Source organism: Danio rerio, chromosome 11, assembly GCF_049306965.1.
Source record: "Danio rerio strain Tuebingen ecotype United States chromosome 11, GRCz12tu, whole genome shotgun sequence".
NCBI classification, from domain to species: Eukaryota; Metazoa; Chordata; class Actinopteri; order Cypriniformes; family Danionidae; genus Danio; species Danio rerio.
Window position 1 is genome coordinate 3,584,536 of NC_133186.1, and position 23,704 is coordinate 3,608,239.

The following is a 23,704-nucleotide window of genomic DNA, read 5'->3' on the forward strand; positions in this document are numbered from 1 at the left end:
AAACAGCTGCTAGGGCGCACACACACATGGCTCTGTGTTTATCATGTCTGTATCGCGTGTTGTGCTCAGTTTGGGTTATATATAACATTTAATAAAGATTTGTATATTTACTTCAGCGACACAAACACATACACAAACACACGTTGGTCTCTCAATCCTGTTTATGCTCCGCGACTTTAACGTTAAACGAACGGACTGTGAATCATGCAACAAACTGTCGCGCGGTATTTAATCTTTTTCCAGTACACAGGGAGCAAATACAGGTGTGTGTTCATGACCACTTATGAACTGTTATAACACCGCTTACATACATACGTGACATGTCTGCTTGTCTCCTCAGTGGTGTGATGAAGGCTCCAGCTCATCAAGCTGTACAGGGGGTCGGGAATCATTTAGAGGTCAGTTTCTGCCTGACCATCATTAACATCTGCTGAAAAACAAATGGCTTTTCAATATGACTGATACTTTTTATATACTTGTTTTGGTGCATTTAAAATGTTCATTTTATGTGTTTCCCGACATTGAAATGTGTCTGTTGCGTCTGTTTTATTGTATATAAACCCTCAGATTTAGGGCTCAAATCATCAGTCATCCTCTCCAAAACAACAGTCTCATTAAACTGCAATTCTTTTGGGAAACATTTTTTAAATATAAATTTTCTGTGGTATCCTTCTGAGTGATTGTTGTTTGTTGGGAAGATTTGGTCTTTGTTGAAGTTGTGTCAAATGGAATTTCCAGGGGCGGATTTAACTAATAAGCCAAGTAAGCATATAATTAGATAAATACAATACTAAATTAAATAAAGAACAATCAACTTCGTTTTAATTAATTTAAATTAGGTTACAAAAGTGCAGTGAATGTACAGAATATTACTTTTTTTAACGTCTCAGCATGTACTTTGGGTCTGTGTATTATCCGATCATTCGATTATTTAATTTTGTCTGGAAAACGAAACGCGAGAAAAAACGTTAAAAAAAAGTTTTTCTGTTTATTCTATTGGCAACAAAAACTCATCTGTTGGTTTGTTTTCAACTCAAAACAGAAAATAAACATAAACAAAAAACAAAAATAAAATAAGTAAAAAAAATTATTTATTTGTCTTTGATTAAAAAAAGAAAGAAAAATAAGAATAGAAAACATTTAAATTAAGTTATAAAATAAAATACTGTAAACACATACACACACGCATATATATATATATATATATATATATATATATATATATATATATATATATATATATATGTATATATATATATATATACACACACACACACACACACATAAATGATAAATGTAGTAAAAGATTAAATTCTGACAGCTTGTAATTAATTAAAATATTTGAAATTCGTATAACAAACTAACAAGCAAACAAATCAATCAATTGTGATTCTAGTCACTTGATTGAGTGATGAACAGCAAACTCATTTTGCATATATAGGATCTGCAAATATACAGACATCCAAGTCCTGATATTAATTCCACAAATGCCCTGGTCACAACTTAATATTAGGGATGGCTGACGTGAAACTGACGTTTCGACACAGTGTCAAGATCCCGAAGCGCAAGTGTTTCGAAACACTGCACCGAAGCATGATCCGAAACACCCAAGTCACATGACTAAAGTGTTTCGAAACACCTGGTCACGTGACTAAAGCGATTCAAAGCATCGATCAGTTTAGAAGCGTTTCGAGACCTGGCGAATCTGCATGTAACTGGCAGGGTCAAATCCAAGTCCTGTCTCATGGCCTAGTGCAGAGGTTCTCAAATTGGGGGTCGGGACCCCCCGAGGGGTCGCGGGACAATGAAGGGGGTTCGCCTGGTGATTTTCAAAAATTAATTAATTTTTATTAAACCTTAAGACTTACTGTATTTTATCAATAACCTACTGAAGAGAAAAAAATAGTTGTTTATAGTTACTATAAACTATATAGTTACTATAGTAGCTTCTTGTTACTAGTTCTATTGGATTGCGACTTCTCGGGTAATTACATTATACTAAAGACACAGCAATACTATCAGATGCAGCAGATTTTGTAACACCAGGTTAAACTTTCTAGCCCATGTAGTCCAGGGGTGCCCAAACTCGGTCCTGGAGGGCCGGTGTCCTGCAGATTTTAGCTCTAACTTGCTTCAACACACCTGCAAGGATGTTTCTAGAATGCCTAGTTAGAGCTTGATTAGCTAGCCCAGGTGTGTCTGATAGGGGTTGGAACTAAACTTTGCAGGACACCGGCCCTCCATGACCGAGTTTGGACACCCCTGATGTAGACTCAATAAACAAAATAATGACAATTTAAAACAGCATCTTAAGGCCTCTTTAAAAAATGTAACAGAATAAAACGTGTTCCTAAAATACAGGTTTGCAAATGTGTGACGCTGTTTTTCTGTGCAGAATGCAGTGAGGAAGCTGAAGCCGGTGAATGAGGTGTGTGTGTCCATCTCCAGCAGAACAGACACTGGTGTCCATGCTTTGTGTAACTCTGCTCATGTAGATATCCAGCGGAGAGCAGACAAACCACCCTTGTCAGAGCAGAGCCTGCTCGAGGCTTTAAACTTTCAATTAAAAGAAGAACCTATAAGGTGAGAGTCTGTTCAGGGATTTAAAATCTGTGTTTGTGCACCATTTTTAATATGAATTATAGAGTTGTTTAAGTTACTGTATAAGGTTAAATTATAGTATTCATTGTGTTTTTGTTATTGCTATTAGTTTTTATCTATTCATCCATCCATCTATTTTTACATCTATCTTTATTTCTATCTATCATCCATCTATTTTAAGATCTATTATTCTTTGTTTCTATCCATCCATCTTTTTTAGATCCGTCTATCTTTGTTTCCATCTATCCATCTATTTTTAGATCTGTCTTTGTTTCCATTTATCCATCCATCCATCCATCCATCCATCCATATATTTTTAAATCCAACTAACTTTGCATCCATCCATCCATTCATCCATTTTCAGATCTGTCTTTGTTTTCATCCATCCATCCATCTATCTATTTTTAGATATATCTATCTTTGTTTCCATCCATCCATCTATTTTTAGATCTATCAACCTTTGGTTCTATTTATCCATCCATCTTTTTTTTAGATTTGTCTGTCTTTGTTTCATCCATGCATCCATCTATTTTTGTATATCTATCTGTCTATCCATCCATCCATCCATTTTAGATCTGTCTATCTTTGTTTCCATCCATCCACCCATTCATCCATCTATCCATCCATCCATATATTTTTAGATCTATCCATCCCTCCATCCATCTATCCATCCATCCATCCATCCATCCATCCATCCATCATCTATTTTGGATCTATCAATCTTTGGTTCCCTTCATCCATCCATACATACATCTATCTATTTTTAGATCTATCTTTGTTTCCATCCATCCATCCATCCGTCCATCTATCTATCTATTTTTTGATCTGACTATCTTTGTATCCATCCATCCATTTTTAGATCCATCTATTTTTGTATATCTATCTGTCTATCCATCCATCCCTCCATCCATCCATCCATCCATCCATCCATGTATCCATCCATCCATCCATTTTTAGATCTGTCTATCTTTGTTTCCATCCATCCATCCATCTGTATAGTTTTAGATCTATCTATCCATCCATCCATCCATCCATCCATCCATCCATGCATCCATCCATCCATCCATCCATCCATTTTTAGATCTGTCTATCTTTGTTTCCATCCATCCATCCATCTGTATAGTTTTAGATCTATCTATCCATCCATCTATCCATGCATCCATCCATCCATCCATCCATCCATCCATCCATCCATCCATCCATCCATCCATCCTTCCATCCATCCATTTTTAGATCTGTCTATCTTTGTTTTCATCCATCCATCCATCCATCTGTATAGTTTTAGATCTATCCATCCATCCATCCATCCATGCATCCATCCACCCATCCATCCTTCCATCCATCCATCCATCCATTTTTATATCTGTCTATCTTGGTTTCCATCCATCCATCTGTATAGTTTTAGATCTATCCATCCATCCATCCATCATCTATGTTTGAATCTATCAATCTTTTGTTCTTTTCATCCATCCATCCATCCATCCATCCATATATTTTAGATCCATCCATCCATCCATCCATCCATCATCTATGTTTGAATCTATCAATCTTTTGTTCTTTCCATCCATCCATCCATGCATTCATCCATCCATCCATCCATTTTTAGATCTGTCTATCTTTGTTTCCATCCATCCATCCATCTGTATAGTTTTAGATCTATCTATCCATCCATCCATCCATCCATTCATCTATCCATCCATCCATATATTTTAGATCCATCCATCCATCCATCCATCCATCCATCCATCCATCCATTTTTAGATTCATCTATCTTTTTGTCCATCCAATTATCCATTTTAGATATATCTATCTTTGTTTCCATCCATCTATTTTTGTATCTATCTGTCTTTATTTCTATCTGTGAGGAAAATATAATTGAAAATACTGTGTAATTTCCTTTGCTCTGTTATACAGCAGTTATATTTGAAAAAGAATCAAATGTAAACAGAAGAGCTAATAATTATGTCTTCAGCTGTAGTGTACATCATAACACTACCACTTTAAGCATTTATGCTATGAGGGAACACTACAGCATTAACTTCTCTAAGGTTTGCTTTTAACCAGAGTCACAGCGAAGTGTCTGAGAGCCCCAAATATGGCTGCTTCAGTTTTAGAGGTTGTTTAGCTGTAAAAGATCAGGGCCAGGATTGTCTGAACATTCAAACCCCTGAAGAGGGAATTCATAGGGAATTATAGGATCCTCAGATGCTGTTGGGTAGGGGACATAATCCCATGCTGCTCCACCGGGACCTTTCTTGTATTGAATCATCTGTAAATTGCTTTCATAAAGTCACCTTGACACATCCTCTTAAGGGAGGTTAAATGAGTGTGCTGCTGAAATGAGGGTGTGATGATTTGTTGTTTGCTTTTCGCCTGGTGATCCAATCACACAAGTGGTCAATGGAGACACATTAGTGTGTTGATGTGCTTTTTTTTTTTCTTCTCAACATGTCCCACAGGGCCTGTTTACACCTAGGGTCCATTCTTTGTTCCCTGTTTAAATGATCTTAATGATTTGGCAGGTCCTGGATGTTTTAATCTGTGATAGCTGATCTCTGGCTAATTTGGTTATTCAAACAAGTCCACCATTAGTTTTCACATCGTACAACATACCATTGACTTCCTTCTGCTGAGCCACTTCTTTTGACTTTTTCATTTATTCATTCGTTCATTTGTTCGTTCGTTCCTTCGTTCGTTCATTCATTCATTCATTCATCCATCCATTCATTTATCTATTCATTCATTCAATCATTCATTCATTCAATCATTCCTTCATCCATCCATCCATCCATCCATCCATTCATTCATTCATTCATTCATTCATTCATTCATTCATTCATTCATTCATTCATTCATTCATTCATTCATTCATTCATCCATCCATCATCCATCCATTGATACATCCAACCATTCATTCATTTATCCATTCAGCCATCCATCCATTCATTCATCCATCCATCCATTCATTCATCTATTCATTCATTCATTCAATCATTCGTTCATTCAATCATTCCTTCATTCATCCATCCATCCATCCATTCATTCATTCATTCATTCATCCATACATCCAACCATTCATTCATTTATCCATTCAGCCATCCATCCATTCATTCATCCATCCATCCATCCATCCATCCATTCATTCATTCATTTTTCTTCTACTTAGTCCCTTTTTTCAACAGGAGTCGCCACAGCGGAATGAACCGCCAACTTATCCAGCATATGTTTTACACAGCGGATGCAGTTCTAGCTGCAACCCAGTCCTGGAAAACACCCTTAAACTCTCACATGCACACACGTACGCTACGGCCAATTTACTGTATTCAATTCCCCCCATGTGTTTGGACTGTGGGGGAATCCGGACAGACTCCATACAGAAATGCCAACTGACCCTGCCAGGACTCGAATCAGCAACTTGCTGCGAGGCGACAGTGCTAACCATTAAGCCACCATATTGCCCCTTGACTCAGTTTTTCACAAAGATAACATTAGTCCTGTTTTGAATCTACCACTATGCTGACACACAGGCATTTGTAGCTCCGCCCTCTTTTGAAAGAGCACAATCTCATTTAAATTTAAAGCGACAGTCACCAAAATGGTCAAATGTGTCAAAGAGTTATAAAACATTATAGGGTATTTTGAGCTGAAACCTCACACACACACTCTAGGGACATCAGACTCATTGTACATCTTGCAAACACGGGCATAATAGGTCTCCTTTAATACAGAGAGCATAGTGACAGTGCTTTTGTCAGGTTTGTTCGCGTTTTATAGCATGCTCCTGTTAGCAGCGATTAGCGACTGCTGCTAAATCATTAATACCTGCTGAACTGCTCCGCTGACCCCGCAGAGATGCTGTCAGTAACGCTGCTTTTAACTGGAGCTCAGGCGTTTCTCTCTGGAGTCAGTATGTTTAGATCAGACTGACCACTGAGACTGCAACCCACAGACCCCTAATGACTGCTAAATGACATCATTAAGAATTCATAGATTTGTTCCTGTGCTGAAAGCTGACTTTACAGCATCGTGACTTTACAGTAGGTCTGGAGCAACTCTAACACTCAGGTACATGGAACCATTCATTCATTGTCCTTTAGCTTAGTCCCTGATTTTTCAGGTGTCGCCACAGCGGAATGAACCGCTAGCTATTCCGGCATATGTTTTACGCAGTGTATGCTCTTCCAGCTGCAACCCAGTAATGGGAAACACCCATGAGCACTCACATATACACACACACTCATACACTACGGACAATTTTGTTCATCCAATTCACATATAGCGCATGTGTTTGGACTGAAACCGGAGCACCCAGGAGGAAACCCACGCCAACACAGGGAGAACATGCAAACTCCACAAAGAAATGCCAACTGACCCAGCTGGGACTCGAACCGGCGACCTTCTTGCTGTGCTGCGATAGTGAAATAGAAACATAAATAGCAAAAACTGTAAGAAACAAAAGAGGATTCCAGAAATAAAATATAAAGGAGATATATTGTGATAAAGGTCATTTATTTATTAATAAAAGCCGTATTGATCACAAGCATTGCTGAAATCCTCTTTCTTTCTTACAGTGTTTGCTATTTTTGTTTCCATGCATACATACTGGTCATGTACTGATTTGCTGAATATTACTGCTCAAGTTAAAATAAAATGTAATATTTAATTCTTATCAATTTTTAAAATAGTGTTGCTGTTTTTTTATATATATATATATTTTTTTTTTGTGTGGAAACTATATAGAAAGTCATTGATTTAAAATAATTGTAATTTATATTTAGAATTTTTTTGTCTTCAATCTTCAAACTGGAATAGTATTTGACTATTTTATCATAAATTTTATGTTTTTAAACATTGTAGCTAGTTATTTGTATCTTACACAGTATTTAAAAGCAAAAATTGAGACCTGATTGCATTTAAAAGTACATGATTTCAGACAGTACCTGATGTTTTTAGTGATATATTTACAGATTCTATTATTACATTCAAAAATGTAATAATTATGAAATATAATAATTAAATTATGTATAGTAATTGATTATGGCATGGCATTGAGGTTTAAATATATACAGTTGAAGTCAGACTTATTAGTTTAATTAATATTTCCCAAATGATGTTCAACAGAGCAAGAAAACTTTCACAGTATATTTGATCTTATTCGAAGGCTTATTTGCTTTATTTCGGCTAGAATAAAAGCAGTTTTTAATTTTTTGAACCCATTTTCAAAGACAAAATTATTAGCCCCTTTAAGCTATATTTTTTTCGATTGTCTACAGAACAAACCATCATTATACAATAATATATATATATATATATATATATATATATATATATATATATATATATATATATATATATATATATATATATATATATATTTTTTTTTTTATATATATATATTTTATAATAATATATATATATATAAAAAAATATATATAAAAAAAAAAAAAATATATATATATATATATATATATATATGTATATATATATATATATATTTTTTTTTTATATATATATATTTATATATATATATATATATATATATATATATATATATATATATATATATATATATATATATACACATACATACATACATACATACATACATACACATATCAAAATAATAGCAGTATAACATGACTAACCAGAATAATTCTGCTTTTTTTTTTATATATTTTACCAGTTTTTAGATTATCAGAAAACAAACATGACCCCGCATTCATCATATGCAAGCTCTTAAGGCTGCGCAGTTGGGCAATTAGTTGAAAGGGGTGTGATCAAAAAAAGAGCAGTGTGGCATTTCAAACAGTGAAAATTCAGTGTGGCATTTCATCAGTTTTGTGAAAAAGACAGGTGTGAATCAGGTGGCCCCTATTTAAGGATGAAGCCTTTTTGTATTTTGTTGTAAAAATGAATAGGAAATTTCAAAATAATTACAAAGCAACATCAAGTATAGATTGAACGAACTGTAAAACTTGAAATACCAAACATCATTTTCTTCAATAATCAATTTCATCAACAGCATATAAAAACATTTTGAACCTGAGCTAATCTTCCATCTGTTGAGTGTTTCTCTATATCTTCCCGTCCAGTTAACACAACCCACCTCATCTCAGAAAGTGCACTGGATGTCAACAGGTTACGTGACTTTTGATCTTCATCTCTGACTCTGCCATTAACCTGAGTATCCATCCGCCCCGTCCCACTCATGAATATTAATAAAGTTCTCTGTCATGTGCTTCTGATGCTGATCGACTGCTGCTCCTAAAAGGCCTCGCGGGATTGCATTGCATTAATGTTTGATGGAGAGTTTGAGGCTCTGTGGGTCCACATTGAGCTCATGGGGATGAAGGACCTGCAGTTTAATCCATAACAGCACTTTTAGCTTTTAGTCAGATGGACATTTACAGCGGGTGACAGTCTACGGATGGGTGTTTAACTAATTAATATTAATTGCACTTATTTCAATATGATGTATTTAGTTCAATAGTCAAAAAGATAGCGTTAGTAAATCATATAAGATTTAGACCGGCGACACGGTGGCACAGTGGATAGCGCTGTCGCCTCACAGTAAGAAGGTTGCTGGTTCAGCCCTGGCTGAGTCAGTTGGCATTTCTGTGTGGAGTTTGCATGTTCACCCCGTGTTGACGTAGGTTTCCTCTGGGAGCTCCGGTTTCCCCCTAAGTCCTAACACATGCGCTATGTGAATTGGTTAAGCTAAATTGTCCATAGTGTATGTGTGTATGCCCTGGTTATTGAGGGTTGAGCTTTGGGCTAACAACTCACCTCATAACAACTAGATGTTACGAAACAACAATATGGTGCAGCTAAATATCAACTTCAATATAAACAGCCCTGGGAGTAAGTAAGTGAGATTTAGACCTAAGGGTTCATACAGTCATGGAAAATCTGAAAAAAAAAGTAATGGAATTTTTTTGACATGGCATTTTCCAGTCCTGAAAAAGTTTTGGAAAAGTCAATAGAAATCTGTATACTTTATTATATTGGCTTGCCTTTCCTCTTTTCTGTTTTTGGCCAGTCTCATGCTCTCACATTATTAGTGCTGTTTAAGCATCATCTAAATCAATTTGACATCGATATAAAAATAAATGTATTATGTTTGTATGCATGTCGCATGTTTTACAATATGCTCTAATACATTTGAACATGCATTGTTTTTCCTATTTACCACGTACTGCATATGTAGACATTACATAAAACAAGAAAATTAATTGAAAATCTTGGAAAAGTCATGACATTTTTGTTGTAAAAATGTGTATGAACTCTGTACAGGGGTGTAAAATATTTTTAAAAGATTGCAACATTATTACTTGATTTTTTTACACTGTGATTGGTAAATATTTTAGTAAAATCTGCCTAAAGTTTTGCAAATTTGCATGCCTGTAATTAAAGTCTTATAACACTTTAATTTTATATTTTTTATAAAGATAGCAAAAAAAAAAAAAACTACTTCTGCATAAAAGTAGTGCAAAAAATGCCAATTTTTTATTTTTCCAAAGTTTGCACACCTTTAAATCTTTAAGTATTAAATTTTTTTGTATTAATAATTTAGATTTTAGTTCATAAATTTTAGTTTAAATCTCTTTTTTTATATTATTTCTAAAGCCCTATATGGTTAACTGTTGACTGCTTTACTTATTTTCAGTGGTTTACATCCAAATGCAAACATCATTTTTTCATACGGCTAAATTAAAATTTAATTTAATTTCAAATTCAATTCAAAATGTAGTTTAATTTAATTATTATACTTTTATATTTATGTTATTAATAAAGATATATTTTTTGTATTAATTTTTATCATTTTTGTGGATGGCTGAAATTTTATTTTAATTTAATGTAATTTTAAATTAAATTAAAATTTAAGTTTAATTTAATTTTTAGCTGTACACAAAATTATGTTTTTAAAAATGTTTTTAATGATTAAATAACAAATTAAATTAAAACTAAATTAAATAAAATACAAGAAATATATTTCCTTATTACTGTAAAAAATGCTGGGTTCCACACAATCGATTTGTGTTGAGACAACATGATGGATCTAAGTTAACTTTTTACAAATTTAAGTTTCATGCTGAGCACCGTATATTGCAAAAATCTAAATATTTTTACCAGTAATTATGGATGCTACTTTTTTTTAAAGCCCTATAGTTAACCGTTAAGTGCTTTAATTATGTTCAGGGGTTAAAATCCAAATGCAGACATAATTTTGAATTAATATACATTTAGATGTTATTAATAAAATATATTTTTTTTTTTATAAATTTAAAAGCCTTATATGGTTAACTGTTAACTTAATTTCAGTGGTCTAAATCCAAATCCAAACATCATTTTGTATACGGCTAAATATTAAAATATTTATAAAATAAATATATAATATATAATATATATAAAATAAAATGTGATTTAAAAAAAATAAATTTAGTATTTTAATTTAATTAAAATTTCAGTCGTTTGGAAAAATTATTATTTTTTAAATGTTGATAAAAATAAATTATTATAATGATTTTTATTATTGTTATTATTTATTATTAATTTAATTTTTAACAAAGAATTTTTTGATTAAATCCTGATTAAATTAAATTAATTAAATTATTATAATGATTTTTATTATTGTTATTATTATTTATTATTATTTTTTCAAAGAATTTTCTTTGTAATTTTTAATAAAATTGCAAATTATAAATAAATAAAATCTAACAAAAATGAAAATACAATTAACGTATTTACTTCTTATTTAATAGGTTCCACACAATCGACTTGTGTTGAGAGAACATGATGGATGTAAGTTAACCATGTGTAATGTAAGTTTTAAATTTGTAAAAACTAATAAGTTTCATGCTGAGCACCGTATACTGCAGAAATCACAATATTTTTACTAGTAATTATGGAGCTTTATTTACATTAGAAGAAGAAACCAGTGAGTGTGTTTGCAATACAAACACAACTGCCTCTGCATTACCAGATTCTAATGAACGTCTCCTATTCTGTCTCTTTTCCCAGAATCACCAGAGCTTACCGTGTCCACAGTGACTTCCACGCACGCTATCAGGCGCAATCGCGGACATACGTATACCGCTTGGCTCTGGGTTGTCAGCATCACACACTAATGCCACTGACGGAGAAGGATCTATGCTGGGCATTACGAGACACGTGAGTGCATTTCATTCTGCACGTGCTCCGTCTAAACTACGCTCAGAGACGCTAAATCCTCTCAGAGTGGAAAAAGCACATGAATTATACACACTCGTAAACAAGACCCATCGTAAGGAAAAAAAAAACAAATGATTACAGGTTATCTAGGCCAACATTAAAACCAACGCATGCAGATGAGGAAAGTATGCATTGTTAGAGCAGCACATGTCTTTTCTGAAGACCGAGGCTTGTCTTTAATGGTGACGTGTGAACTTTAATGCTTTTTTTTTCCCTCTCACTGTCTTCGTTTTTAGCGAGAAAGTAGGCCAAGATAAGCTTCGGGCTCATAGTGACGCAGAACAACACCCACTGTCGACTTATGTCTGCTCACACACACATACTCTCACTCTCCAGCTGGCTTTCCCTCCCATTCATAAGATCTGCCATTCCTCACACAAATTGGATTATGCCGTTTAAAATTAATGTCTGTAGAGGTTGAGCTCATCTGAACGTTTTCTGACCTGAGTGACTTTAATGTGAGTCTTCTAATGTAGAGCTCTGGGGGGGGAGAGACCACTTAATAATTTTCTGTTTTTCTGGAATTACTGGATTTATTAGGGGTGGTGTAGAATAAAACTTTAGTATTAGTTTTATTGGTTCACTACCTGACTAAAGTCTTGTCGCCTATACAATTTGTCAGAACAAATAATAATAACTTGACTTCTAGTTGATCATTTGGTATCAGAAGTGGCTTATATGAAGGGCAAATGCCTTTAGATTACACTTACAATAAAATATGATCATGCCTTGATTTTTAATTATTTAATTAGGACAGTAAGGTCATAATGGAAATAATGTACAGGATAGAATATTAAGTCATGGTGCAGTGGAAAAAGAGTGAATACTGAATATGACTCCCATGAGCTTAGAGCACTGAAGTCATCTGGAATGGCGAAGAAAGTGTTCTTGCAGGACTCCCAGAGTTCATCAAGATTCTTTGGGTTCTTCTTCAATGCCTCCTCCTTCATCTTACCCCAGACATGCTCAATAATGTTCATATCTGATGACTGGGCTGGCCAATCCTGGAGCACCTTGACCTTCTTAGCTTTCAGGAGCTTTGATGTGGAGGCTGAAGTATGAGGAGCGCTATCCTGCTGGAGAATTGTCCCTCTCCTGTGGTTTGTAATGTAATGGGCAGCACAAATGTCTTGACATCTCAGGCTGTTGATGTTGCCATCCACTCTGCAGATCTCTCGCACGCCCTCTTACTGAATGTAACCCCAAACCATGATTTTTCCTTCACCAAACTTGACTGATTTCTGTGAGACTCTTTCTGTGGGGTCTTCTGCAGTATTGATGATGATTGGGATGCAGTTCAACAGACGACTCATCAGAAAAATCCACCTTCTGCCACTTTCACAAATGATTAACTAGAAGTCAAGCTATTCTTACAGCTTGGATTGACGACAAGACTTTTGACAGGTAGTGTACTTTACAATAAGGTTTCATTAGTTAATGTATTTAATAACATGCATTAATGATGAACAATATTTTTAGAGCACTTATTTTATTTCAGTTTAACATTGACCACATTATTAATGCGAATTATTTATGCAAACTCCATGCAGAAACGCCAACTGACCCAGCCGAGGCTCGAACCAACAACTTCTTGCAGTGAGGTGATCGTGCTGCTCACTGCACCATCGTGACGCCCAAAATTCACATTTTGTCACAGGAAATAATTGCATTTAGAAAATAATTTCTTGAAAATGATTATTTTAGATCGTCATATTTTATTATATCTCTATCTTTCATCCTAAACTTTAAAAGTCTTTGGCTGCGTCCAAAGTCGCATACTTAAATACTATATAGTACACAGGTGTCAAACTCAGTTTTAAAAGGGCCGCAGCTCTGCACAGTTTAGTTCCAACCCTAATTAAACACACCTGATCAAACTAATTGAGTCCTTCAGGGTTGTTTGAAACCTACAGGTAAGTGTGTTGGAGCAGGGTTGGAACTAAACTGTAGAGGCTTCGGCCCTCCAGGAATTGAGTTTGACACCCCTGATATAGTACGTTAAAAACAGTATGCAAGCCGAGTAGCATGTCTGAATTTATAGAATTCAAAAATCAATATGTTTAAAGTGCTACTTAAACTACTTCCGGCAAGATTCTGAAGTGCTATGCTATCCCATGATGCACCGCGAAACAATTCATAAATGGGGGTGAAGTGAAACAACTGACGCGGGTAGGTCACGTGATCATGACAAAATGGCGGATGTAGTACGAGTTCCATTCATACTACTCACATTCTTACTGAATAGAACAGTTTTCTTACGGTTGAGGGGTACATTTAAATTCTAATGCAGTACCTACTGAGTAGTAGGCAGTTTCAGATGCAGCCTTTGTATATGTTTCATAATAGGATGCCTGTATCCACTCAAATAAATATTTTTGCTGGAAAAAAACAAACAAAAAGCGCTCTGGGGTAAGCTCAAATGTATGGTCGGTGCTCTTTGGGTAAGGGATTCATCAAAACAGCAACAAGAATCAGTCCAAGACACTTGATTAAAGTGAAAAATTTAAAAAGCCTTTATTCACATGGCTAAATCCAGGGTTCAACGCTAAGGATTTTTTCTACTGGCCTGATTGGAGCAGTGGTTCAGATTTTTACTTGCGCTGCCAAAATTTTCACTGGCCCCATAAAAGAAATAAAAAAGTTAGCCACATATATTAAATAATGTTTCACGAAATAATGTCAGGCGGTTCATTCCACTGTGGCGACCCCAGATTAATAAAGGGACAAAACTAAAAAGAAAATGAATGAATGAAAATAATGTCAGTAGTTGTAGAATTTAAATATTTGAAAAATATTTAGCAGTAAAATATAGCAGTATGGAAAACGTGCACGTATTTTATTGCAAAACAAAAGGTGGCTGACTTAAAAGTGACGGCAAACTAAGCAAAACATCACCTTCATTTTTATCGTCATGCTGTACCTTTTTAAATGTTTCCACAAAGTTAGAAACAGACATTTCCATTAGCCTCATAATTTAATGTCATGGTCATGTTGCCGTCTATTAAAATTTAGGGACAAGGCAGCACTGCCCCGATCTGGCCAGTAACAATTCTGTCCACTGTCCCGAGCATCTCTCACACTGGCCCCGGGCCATCGGGCAGTCCTTATTGTTGAGCCCTGAAATCTCTAAAAACCTACGCGTTTCGGCAGAAGTCTGCCTTCATCAGGGTAACAGCGATCAGGTGCGTCTAGAGTCTCTTTTGAGTACTACGGTCACATGACTCATTTAAACATCTCAAATGTCACTCAAATAATTTAACAAGCAAAGTCTACTATCATCATAAATTCGGCATAGATACACAAACACCCACTAGCATATATGGGAAAAGAGAGAGAGAGAAAAAAAAGGAAAATACATATATATATACAAACACATACATCAATGTATAATGATAATCTGTAAAGCATCTATAGAAAAACTCATTCATTCATTCATCGTCTTGTCAGCTTAGTCCCTTTATTAAATAGGGGTCGCCACAGCGGAATGAGCCACCAACTTATCCAACAACTTTTTACGCAGCGGATGCCCTTCCAGCCGCAACCCATCTCTGGGAAATTATAGAAAAACTGTTTAAATATTTTTGCTGCTTGTTCAAACAACATATTTAAAGTGAGTTGAAACAACACAACACTTAAGGTTATATTGGGACAACTTCTTTGTTTTTTGTTCAATTCACTTAAATTTGTCAAAATGATTACGTTAACCTAATCGATTTGTGTTGGCACAACATGAAGTGATGGTGTGGAACCCTGCATTATTTACAGTGTTTGTCATGCAATTTGAAAAACCGAATTAATTAATTTAAAAATATATATATATATATATAATTAAAAAGTAATTACATGCAGTATTAAAGTACTTCATTGCTTTATTTTCCCCACAGGAGGTTAAATATTGATGCGATGCGTGAGGCGTCAGCACTGCTGTTAGGAACCCATGACTTCAGCACCTTTCGGGCCTTGAGCTCCGATGCCCCCTTTAAGTGCCCTGTGAAGACCCTCGATTTAGCCCAGCTGGAGCCTGGAGAATCATTCTCTCAGAGACACTTTCAAAGGTACGACTCATAAGTGGAGTGGGAAGACACCAAAACAAAATATTTAGCAGAATGTTCAAGCTACTGCTTTCCATATCATCCTCCTGGAACAAAAATATTGACAGATTTGCAGTAATTCATTCATTTTCCTTATGAATCTTACAGGGGTGTCAAAATTAATTGTTTCTTCGGTGCACTGCGATGCAGACGCGGACAATTCTGTAGCGGTTCGGTAATAATCATAACCAGTTATTATGTACTGACGTCATTTATCTCCTATGCGCTCTGTCGCGAGGGAGGTGAGCGTGAGTATTTACAACACTCAGGCAACTCAGGGCCGGCCCGTGGCATAGGCACCATAGGCAAATGCAAAGGCCGCTGTATATCCAGGGGGGCGCCAGAAATGAGCGCGGTTCAGTTGGTTTTGTTTTCGATTTTCCTGACACACATTCAGTGATAGACTGCAATAACTCAAAAACCTCTTACACTAAAAAGATCTAAAGTGTGTTTACTACAAAAAGACAAAGCTGGTTTTGTTTCACAGCTGTCTTTCTTTTTTTTTTTCGCTCGATATTACGAGCACTGCTCCGTTTAAGCCCTCGCAATATGTGTTTAGCCGGGAGAGTTCGCGCTGAGAGGAGCTCTCAGTAAGGGACCGTCGGAAAAGTGCTTCATTTTTTTGTTTTTGTGCTCCGCTCAGCGCGAGCTCTCCCTGTTGCGAGGGCTTAAATGTGTGTGTGTGTGTGTTTGTTTGTTTGTTTGGTGCTGTGTATGTTTGTGTATGTGTTTGAATGAGAGACAGTGTGGTGCTGTGTGTGTGTGTGTTTATACAGACAGCTTGTTATAGCCTCCCCCCTAAAATATAACACTGTATATAGAAAGCATCGTCGATGCACCGAGATATCGAATTGAACCGAATCGAAGGCATGATAATCGTAACCGAACCGAACCGTGAGACCAGTATAGGTTCACACCTCTAGAATCTTATTAATAAATGTTAAAATAAAGGATAAAACTGTTGAACTCTACCAATAGCACTGTTCCTGTAGTACGTTAGCACTTGACTGGGTTCTGTGTTTTATATATTTATACTTATACATGGTCTTATTCGTAAACAATGTATGTTCTTAACTGTTTGTTCTTAATTGTTTTGTTTTATTTATTTTAGAGCAATGTTGTAGCACCTTTTTACCCAAGACAAATTTCCTCTCTGGGACAAATAAAGGTTATCCTAATCCTGTTTATCAAGGGGTTGCCACAACGGAATGAACTGCCAACTATTCTGGCAAATGTTTAACACAGCGGATGCCCTTCCAGCTATAACTCAGTACTGGGAAACACCAATGCCCTCTCGCATTCACTCATACACTACAGCCAATTTAGTTCCCCTATAGCGCATGTGTTTGGACTGTGGAGGAAGCCAGAGCACTCGGCTGACTCCACACAGAAACGCCAACTCGAATGGGACTCGAACCAGCAACCTTTTTGCTGTGAGCTGACAGTGCTAACCACTGAGCCACCATGCCGCCCCACTGAATAATTTTTGTTTTACTTAATATAGCCTCAAATTAATTTACAGCGTATACTCTTTAATTCCGTTGGGTAGGTTTTTGGACACATTAAAACATTTACCATAGCAGAATGGCCAAGTGTTGTCAGATTAATTAGCCTATAGTCTATATAATGGTATGTCACAAAACAAAAATATGTATCAGATTTACTAAAACAGAGGTGAGTGTAGCTTTTCTAACAGTTTGTTAGATTCATTTCTGTCCGCTACAGGGATTAATTGCACAAATGTAGAGTCATTTACAACAGATGTATAGAAATATCCTCATTATATCCAAAGAAAGCATGGCAGAACATGACACTCTTCCAGTTTACAATTAGTGAATCATTCATTCATTTTCTTTTCGACTTAGTCCCTTTATTAATCAGGGGTCGTCACAGCGGAATGAACCACCAACTTATCCAACATATGTTTTACGCAGTGGGTGCACTTCTAGCTGCAACCCATCACTGGGAAACACACTCATTCACACTCATACACTATTGACAATTTAGCTTTAGTGCATGTCTTTGGATTTGCATGCACCTAGACAAAACCCACGCCAACAGAGAACATGCAAACTCCACACAGAAATGCCAACTGACCCAGCTGAGGCTCGAACAGACGATCTTTTTGCTGTGAGGTGACATCGCTACCCACTGCAATAATCCTCTTGGACCCAGTAAATGCAATAATAACCCTAATCATGATTGCGTATAGTCATCAACATGTTCTTCATCCGCTCATCATCATCAGCTTGAAGCTGAAGACAGATTAATATTGTGCAGTATTTGTGTTGATAAATGCTCAACACACTGTATTAAAGACAAAGGCGCTTTGTAACTGGTCTTTGAGGATGTCCAGTCTTTGTGGCTGCGTTTCATCAGTCGGCATGTGCAATGAGACGGTTGCTTGGCAACAGATGTTGGACTAAAAACATGATGCTGACAAAAGCGTCTGCTGCTCGTTCCTGCTGTCAGATGCAGATCAGTGTACTGAAGAAGACATTATAATAGCCAATCTAATCTATTATTGCAAACACAAAAACAGATTTAGTTGCAAGCAGGAATTTAGCATGATTGTATTTATTGCTATATATATATATATATATATATATATATATATATATATATATATATATATATATATATATATATATATATATATATATATATGCAGTTAAAGTCAGAACTATTAGCCACCATGAATTATTAGACCCCAGTTTATTTTTTCTCTAATTTCTGTTTAACGGAGAGAAGAATCTTTTAACAAATCTTTAATCATAATAGTTTTAATAACTCATTTCTAATAACTAATTTATTTTATTTTTTCCATGATGACAGTAAATAATATTTTACGAGATATTTTTCAAGACACTTCAAAACAGCTTAAAGTGACATTTAAAGGCTTAACTAGGTTAATTAGGTTAATTAGGCAAGTTATTGTACAATGATGGTTTGTTCTGTAGACTATCGAGAAAAAATATAGCTTAAAGGGGCTAATAATTTTGACCTTAAAATGGTGTTTAAAAAATTTCAAACTGCTTTAATTGTAGCCAAAATAAAACAAATAAGCCTTTCTTCAGAAGAAAAAATATTATCAGATATACTGTGAAAATTTCCTGGATCTGTTAAACATCATTTGGAAAATATTTAATAAAGAAGAAAGGGGGGCTAATAATTCTGTCTTCAACTGTATATATATATATATTGCAATGTTTTTCTGCAAAATATATTGCAATATGAATATAGCTACATGACTTGAATAGTTTTTTTGGAAAGAATTATTAATTTAGATTGATTGGCATGTTCTAAAAATAAGGGTTTTCTGGGGGGTCTAACAGTGTTTAGGTACAGAAAGTAAAAACAATAATGTAAAATCATCATCAAAAAAGTAATTTTTATAAACTTACAAATGTTACTACTTTTTGTGTCTAAATGCTTCTCTCACAGTCGAAAGGCTTAAAAATACAGATGATAAACTTTCATTCTATTATGATTAAACTCTGCAGTGACACAAACTTCATTTGTTATGAATCGGGTTTCTGATCAACTATAATCCCAGCTCAACAGTGTGGATTTGCACATTGCAATATTGATGCTGAAATTATATATGGTGCAGCCCTTTTATATATATATATATATATATATATATATATATATATATATATATATATATATATATATATATATATATATATATATATATATATATATATATATATATATATACTTTTTTATTAGGAAGCTATACAATATTATATTTGTGCATATAAATTAAATTAGTCAGTACTGATGAGAAATCTGGAGCTAATCTAACAAAATCCCAAAAAACCTGGAAGTCATGGAATGTTGACATGGCATTTTCCAGGCCTGGAAAAGTTTTGGAAAATCAGAAAAACCCAGAAAGTTTTGGAAAAGTCATGGAAATTAGTTTACAAAATATCTGTATACTTAATATGAGTTAGTTCTCTTTGTTTTGCAATATTTTGCTTGAATTAAATTGAACTATCCTTCAATTTTTAAATGTTTTAGTGACTAAAATATTATTTTAATAAATATCTCTGTTTAATAAATCTGTTCTGTTTAAATGCACCAAAATACATCCTATATTCACTGAGAAATGGAGAAAAATATTCAGTTTCAAAATGGGGTGTGCTCATATGCAGTATGCTGAGCACTGTATGTATGTATGTATGTATGTATATACATACACACACACACACACACACACACACACACACACACACACACACACACACACACACACACACACACACACACACACACACACACAATCTGGTTTGAGTTTGGTGATGCACACTTCCACAAAACAGATACAAGCCATTTAAAATCAAGGTAAAAATCAAACTATTTCCAATTACCCTGGGCTGAAAGTATGCCTTGCGTGCAATTTGTATTTAACAGTGTGCTATTATTCTGTCTTCAGTCTGGAGATGCAGTTTTATTTATTATGCTCTCTTTGAGTTCTTCAGTGTGTTGCTATCCTATGCTAATCTCTGATCATGTAACGCAGCCTGACTGTTTGTTCATTCAGAGAAATGATTAAATGAAAGCCAGACGTTGTCATTCAGAGGGTCTGTGAAGGCAGTCCAAACAAATCTCATTGTGAATTTACAGCCATCGTTTGTGTCCATTTAAAAATAAAAAGACAGTCTGAAACATTCATTAAATATTGGCAGCTCGGCTCCAGTGCTCCTGCTGCAGCTCCAGTTGTTTATCTGATGGATGCGGCTTGGCAATCCTGCAGTCACATTTAGTTTTAATGGGAGAAATATTGTACCCACTAGGCAGAAATAACACACTGAGTGAAGGAGACAGGCCAAAAGAGGTCACGTCTTCAGCCTTCACCCTTAAATCTGTTGCTGTTTGACTGCACATGTGGAGATGTCTTCGGTGATGGAGCAGATTTAAAATGGCTTAATTGTTGTATTTGTGTGTTTTCTTTCAGAGACATTCAGTTCTGGGAGCTCACTTTTAAAAGTAGGTCTTTTTTATACAGACAAGTAAGTACAAGCTTTGTTTCCCTAGAAATGTGATGATTATTATGGGATGTCTGCCTCCTAGTGTTGAATGTGTGGCTCTACACTGTTTTATTTCACTGGTTTGATTAAGTTTGCTGTGTGCCCATTTCGCTAGTCAAAAGATTGCACTGTTTGAGGAGAAAAACAGTACTTTTGAGTGTGTAGCAGTCGAGTAGGCATGCTTTGGAACACACTAACATGATTAATAATGCATTGACATAACTACATGCAATTTGTCCAACAATATTGGAGAGAAAACACGTAGCGCAAATTGTGTATTAATGATGCCTTTAGTAATGGCCAAACAAATCTGTTCTTATGTTGTGTTGTTCATATTTATAGAAACATTGACCGATAAATATAACAAACGGAACAAAACTGTTAATTAATAAAACATTATTAATAACTCAAACCCCATTTGAAGGCTTCTATACTTGAAATGAAAAAAAATCTATAAAAAATATACTGATCCATACAGTAGATGATCTGGCTGCATATGAATCTGTCAAATCATGCAGCGGTGCGGGACTGTTGGTCACACGCTACAGTGATAAACACACTTCTGCCCAAATATAAAGACTGATCAGTCTCAAAAATAATACACTTACAAAGTGCACAATTCACATTTACAAAATTGTATTCATCGCAGTTCATAAATATGCAAATGTAATTTGTAAATTCAAAACACAGTTCATAAATATATAAATACAATTAGTAAATTTGAAAGTGTACGAAAATATGCAAATCCAATTCGTAAATTCAAAACACAATTCATAAATACGTAAATCCAATTCGTAAGTTTAAAAGATAGTTCATAAATATGCAAATCCAATTTGTAAATTCAAAACAGTTCATAAATACGCAAATCCAGTTTGTATATTCAAAACACAATTCATAAATATGCAAATCCAGTTCGTAAATTTGAAACACAGTTCATAAATATGTAAATCTAATTTGTACATCGAAACACAGTTTATAAATATGTAAATCAAATTCGTAAATTCGAAACGGTACAAAAATATGCAAATCCAATTCGTTAATTCAAAACACAATTCATAAATATGCAAATCCAATTCATAAATTCAAAACACAGGTCATAAATATGGAAATCCAATTTGTAAATTTAAAACACAATTTATAAATATGCAAATCCAATTCGTAAATTTAAAACACAGTTCATAAATATGCAAATTCAAAACAGTTCATAAATACGCAAATCCAGTTTGTAAATTCAAAACACAATTAATAAAAATGCAAATCCATTTGTACATTCAAAAAACAATTCATAAATACGTAAATCCAGTTCGTTAATTTAAAACAATTCATAAATACGCAAATCAAATTTGTAAATTCTAAACAGTACAAAAATATGCAAATTCAATTCGTAAATTCAAAACACAATTCATGAATACGTAAATCCAATTCATAAATTCAAAACACAATTCATGAATACGTAAATCCAATTCATAAATTCAAAACACAATTCATAAATACGCAAATCCAATTCTTAAATTTAAAACAATTCATTAATATGCAAATCCAATTCATAAATTCAAAAAACAATTCAAAAAATCCTTAAATCCAATTCGTAAATTTTAAAACACAATTCATGAATACGCAAATCCAATTCGTAAATTCAAAATTGTGTTTTGAATTTACTAATTGGATTTACATATTTATGAATTGGATTTTGTAAATATGAAATGTGATGTGCAAATGTATTATTTTTGAGACTGATTTGGCTCCATACCCAAATGGCTTCTGTACATGGGATTTGAAAAGACTCCCAAGCTTATTATGTGAAGGCCAAGAGGCTTGAAAGGACTCATAATAACGTCTAATATTAAGTATAATGATTATGAACATTATGATGCAGGAAATGTGGTCATAGAATATGGCTGATGATAAGCTGTATAAAGTTATATATGGTGTTTGTCCTCACAGGTGCGCAGGATGACCGGAGTGCTGGTTGCTATTGGTCAGGGTCGACTTTCTGTAAGTAAGATACAGGATCTATTAGAGGCGCGTGATTCGTTGGCATTCCCAAATAACCTGACGGCCCCAGCCCATGGACTGTTTCTGACCAATGTACAGTACAGAGATACAGGTGAGAACGTCTGAAATACCACACAGCTAGTCATTAATGTACATTTTAGACTACACTATTTGACTGGAAGACACTGTACAGAACAACATAACCCACAATGCAATGCTTCTACTCATCTGTTAAATAATCAAACAGCAAAATCTGTAGTGAAAACAAACTGCATTACCTTTAACAGAACACTTTGCAGCCCATATGAGTATACTGATTTACTGCATAATGTAATACTCTTATTTCTTACAGATCTTGTGGCTTCCATGTCAGAAGAACAATAATAGAGTTAGTTAAATATTTTATCATAATTATCAAGGCATGGACATTTTAAATTGTTTAAAAATGTCAATAAACTGTTTTTGTTATTTTTCTTCAACTCTTTCTGTCATGACCATACTTTTACACACATGCTTGGTTATACATTAGTCAGTTCAGCGTTTTAGCTCAATGCTAATGCAATCACAGCACATTCCAGCACATCGTTTCTGACCGAAGTCTCTTTTTCTCAATCTAGTTAAACTTGATTTAAAATGACGGTTTTAACATTGATGTATTTTTCAATTGTATTTTTATCATATGATTAATAGCTAAAGGTTCTGCCTTCTGGAGATGTTTGAGAAACATTTCTTATTATTATCAGTGTTGGG

General features: G+C 34.6%; 1 protein-coding gene across 4 annotated transcripts; it reads left to right on the top strand.

The window, feature by feature from the left end:
- Positions 1-23,433, top strand: pusl1 (pseudouridine synthase like 1). Of its 4 annotated transcripts, XM_073916261.1 has the most exons (9): positions 1-263; positions 341-398; positions 2,396-2,583; positions 11,364-11,403; positions 11,623-11,772; positions 15,717-15,887; positions 20,887-20,941; positions 22,904-23,066; positions 23,307-23,433. In XM_073916261.1, the coding sequence occupies exons 5-9, from the start codon at positions 11,729-11,731 to the stop codon at positions 23,336-23,338; spliced, it is 465 nt and encodes a 154-aa protein (XP_073772362.1). In that variant the 5' UTR covers positions 1-263; positions 341-398; positions 2,396-2,583; positions 11,364-11,403; positions 11,623-11,728; the 3' UTR covers positions 23,339-23,433. The 4 variants fall into 4 exon arrangements, 3 of the variants coding, with proteins under 3 accessions (XP_073772362.1, XP_683563.5, XP_073772361.1); XR_002459658.3 differs by lacking the exon at positions 11,364-11,403 and having other exon boundaries at positions 20,887-20,918; XM_678471.11 differs by lacking the exon at positions 11,364-11,403.
- Positions 23,434-23,704: the final 271 nt, after the last annotated feature.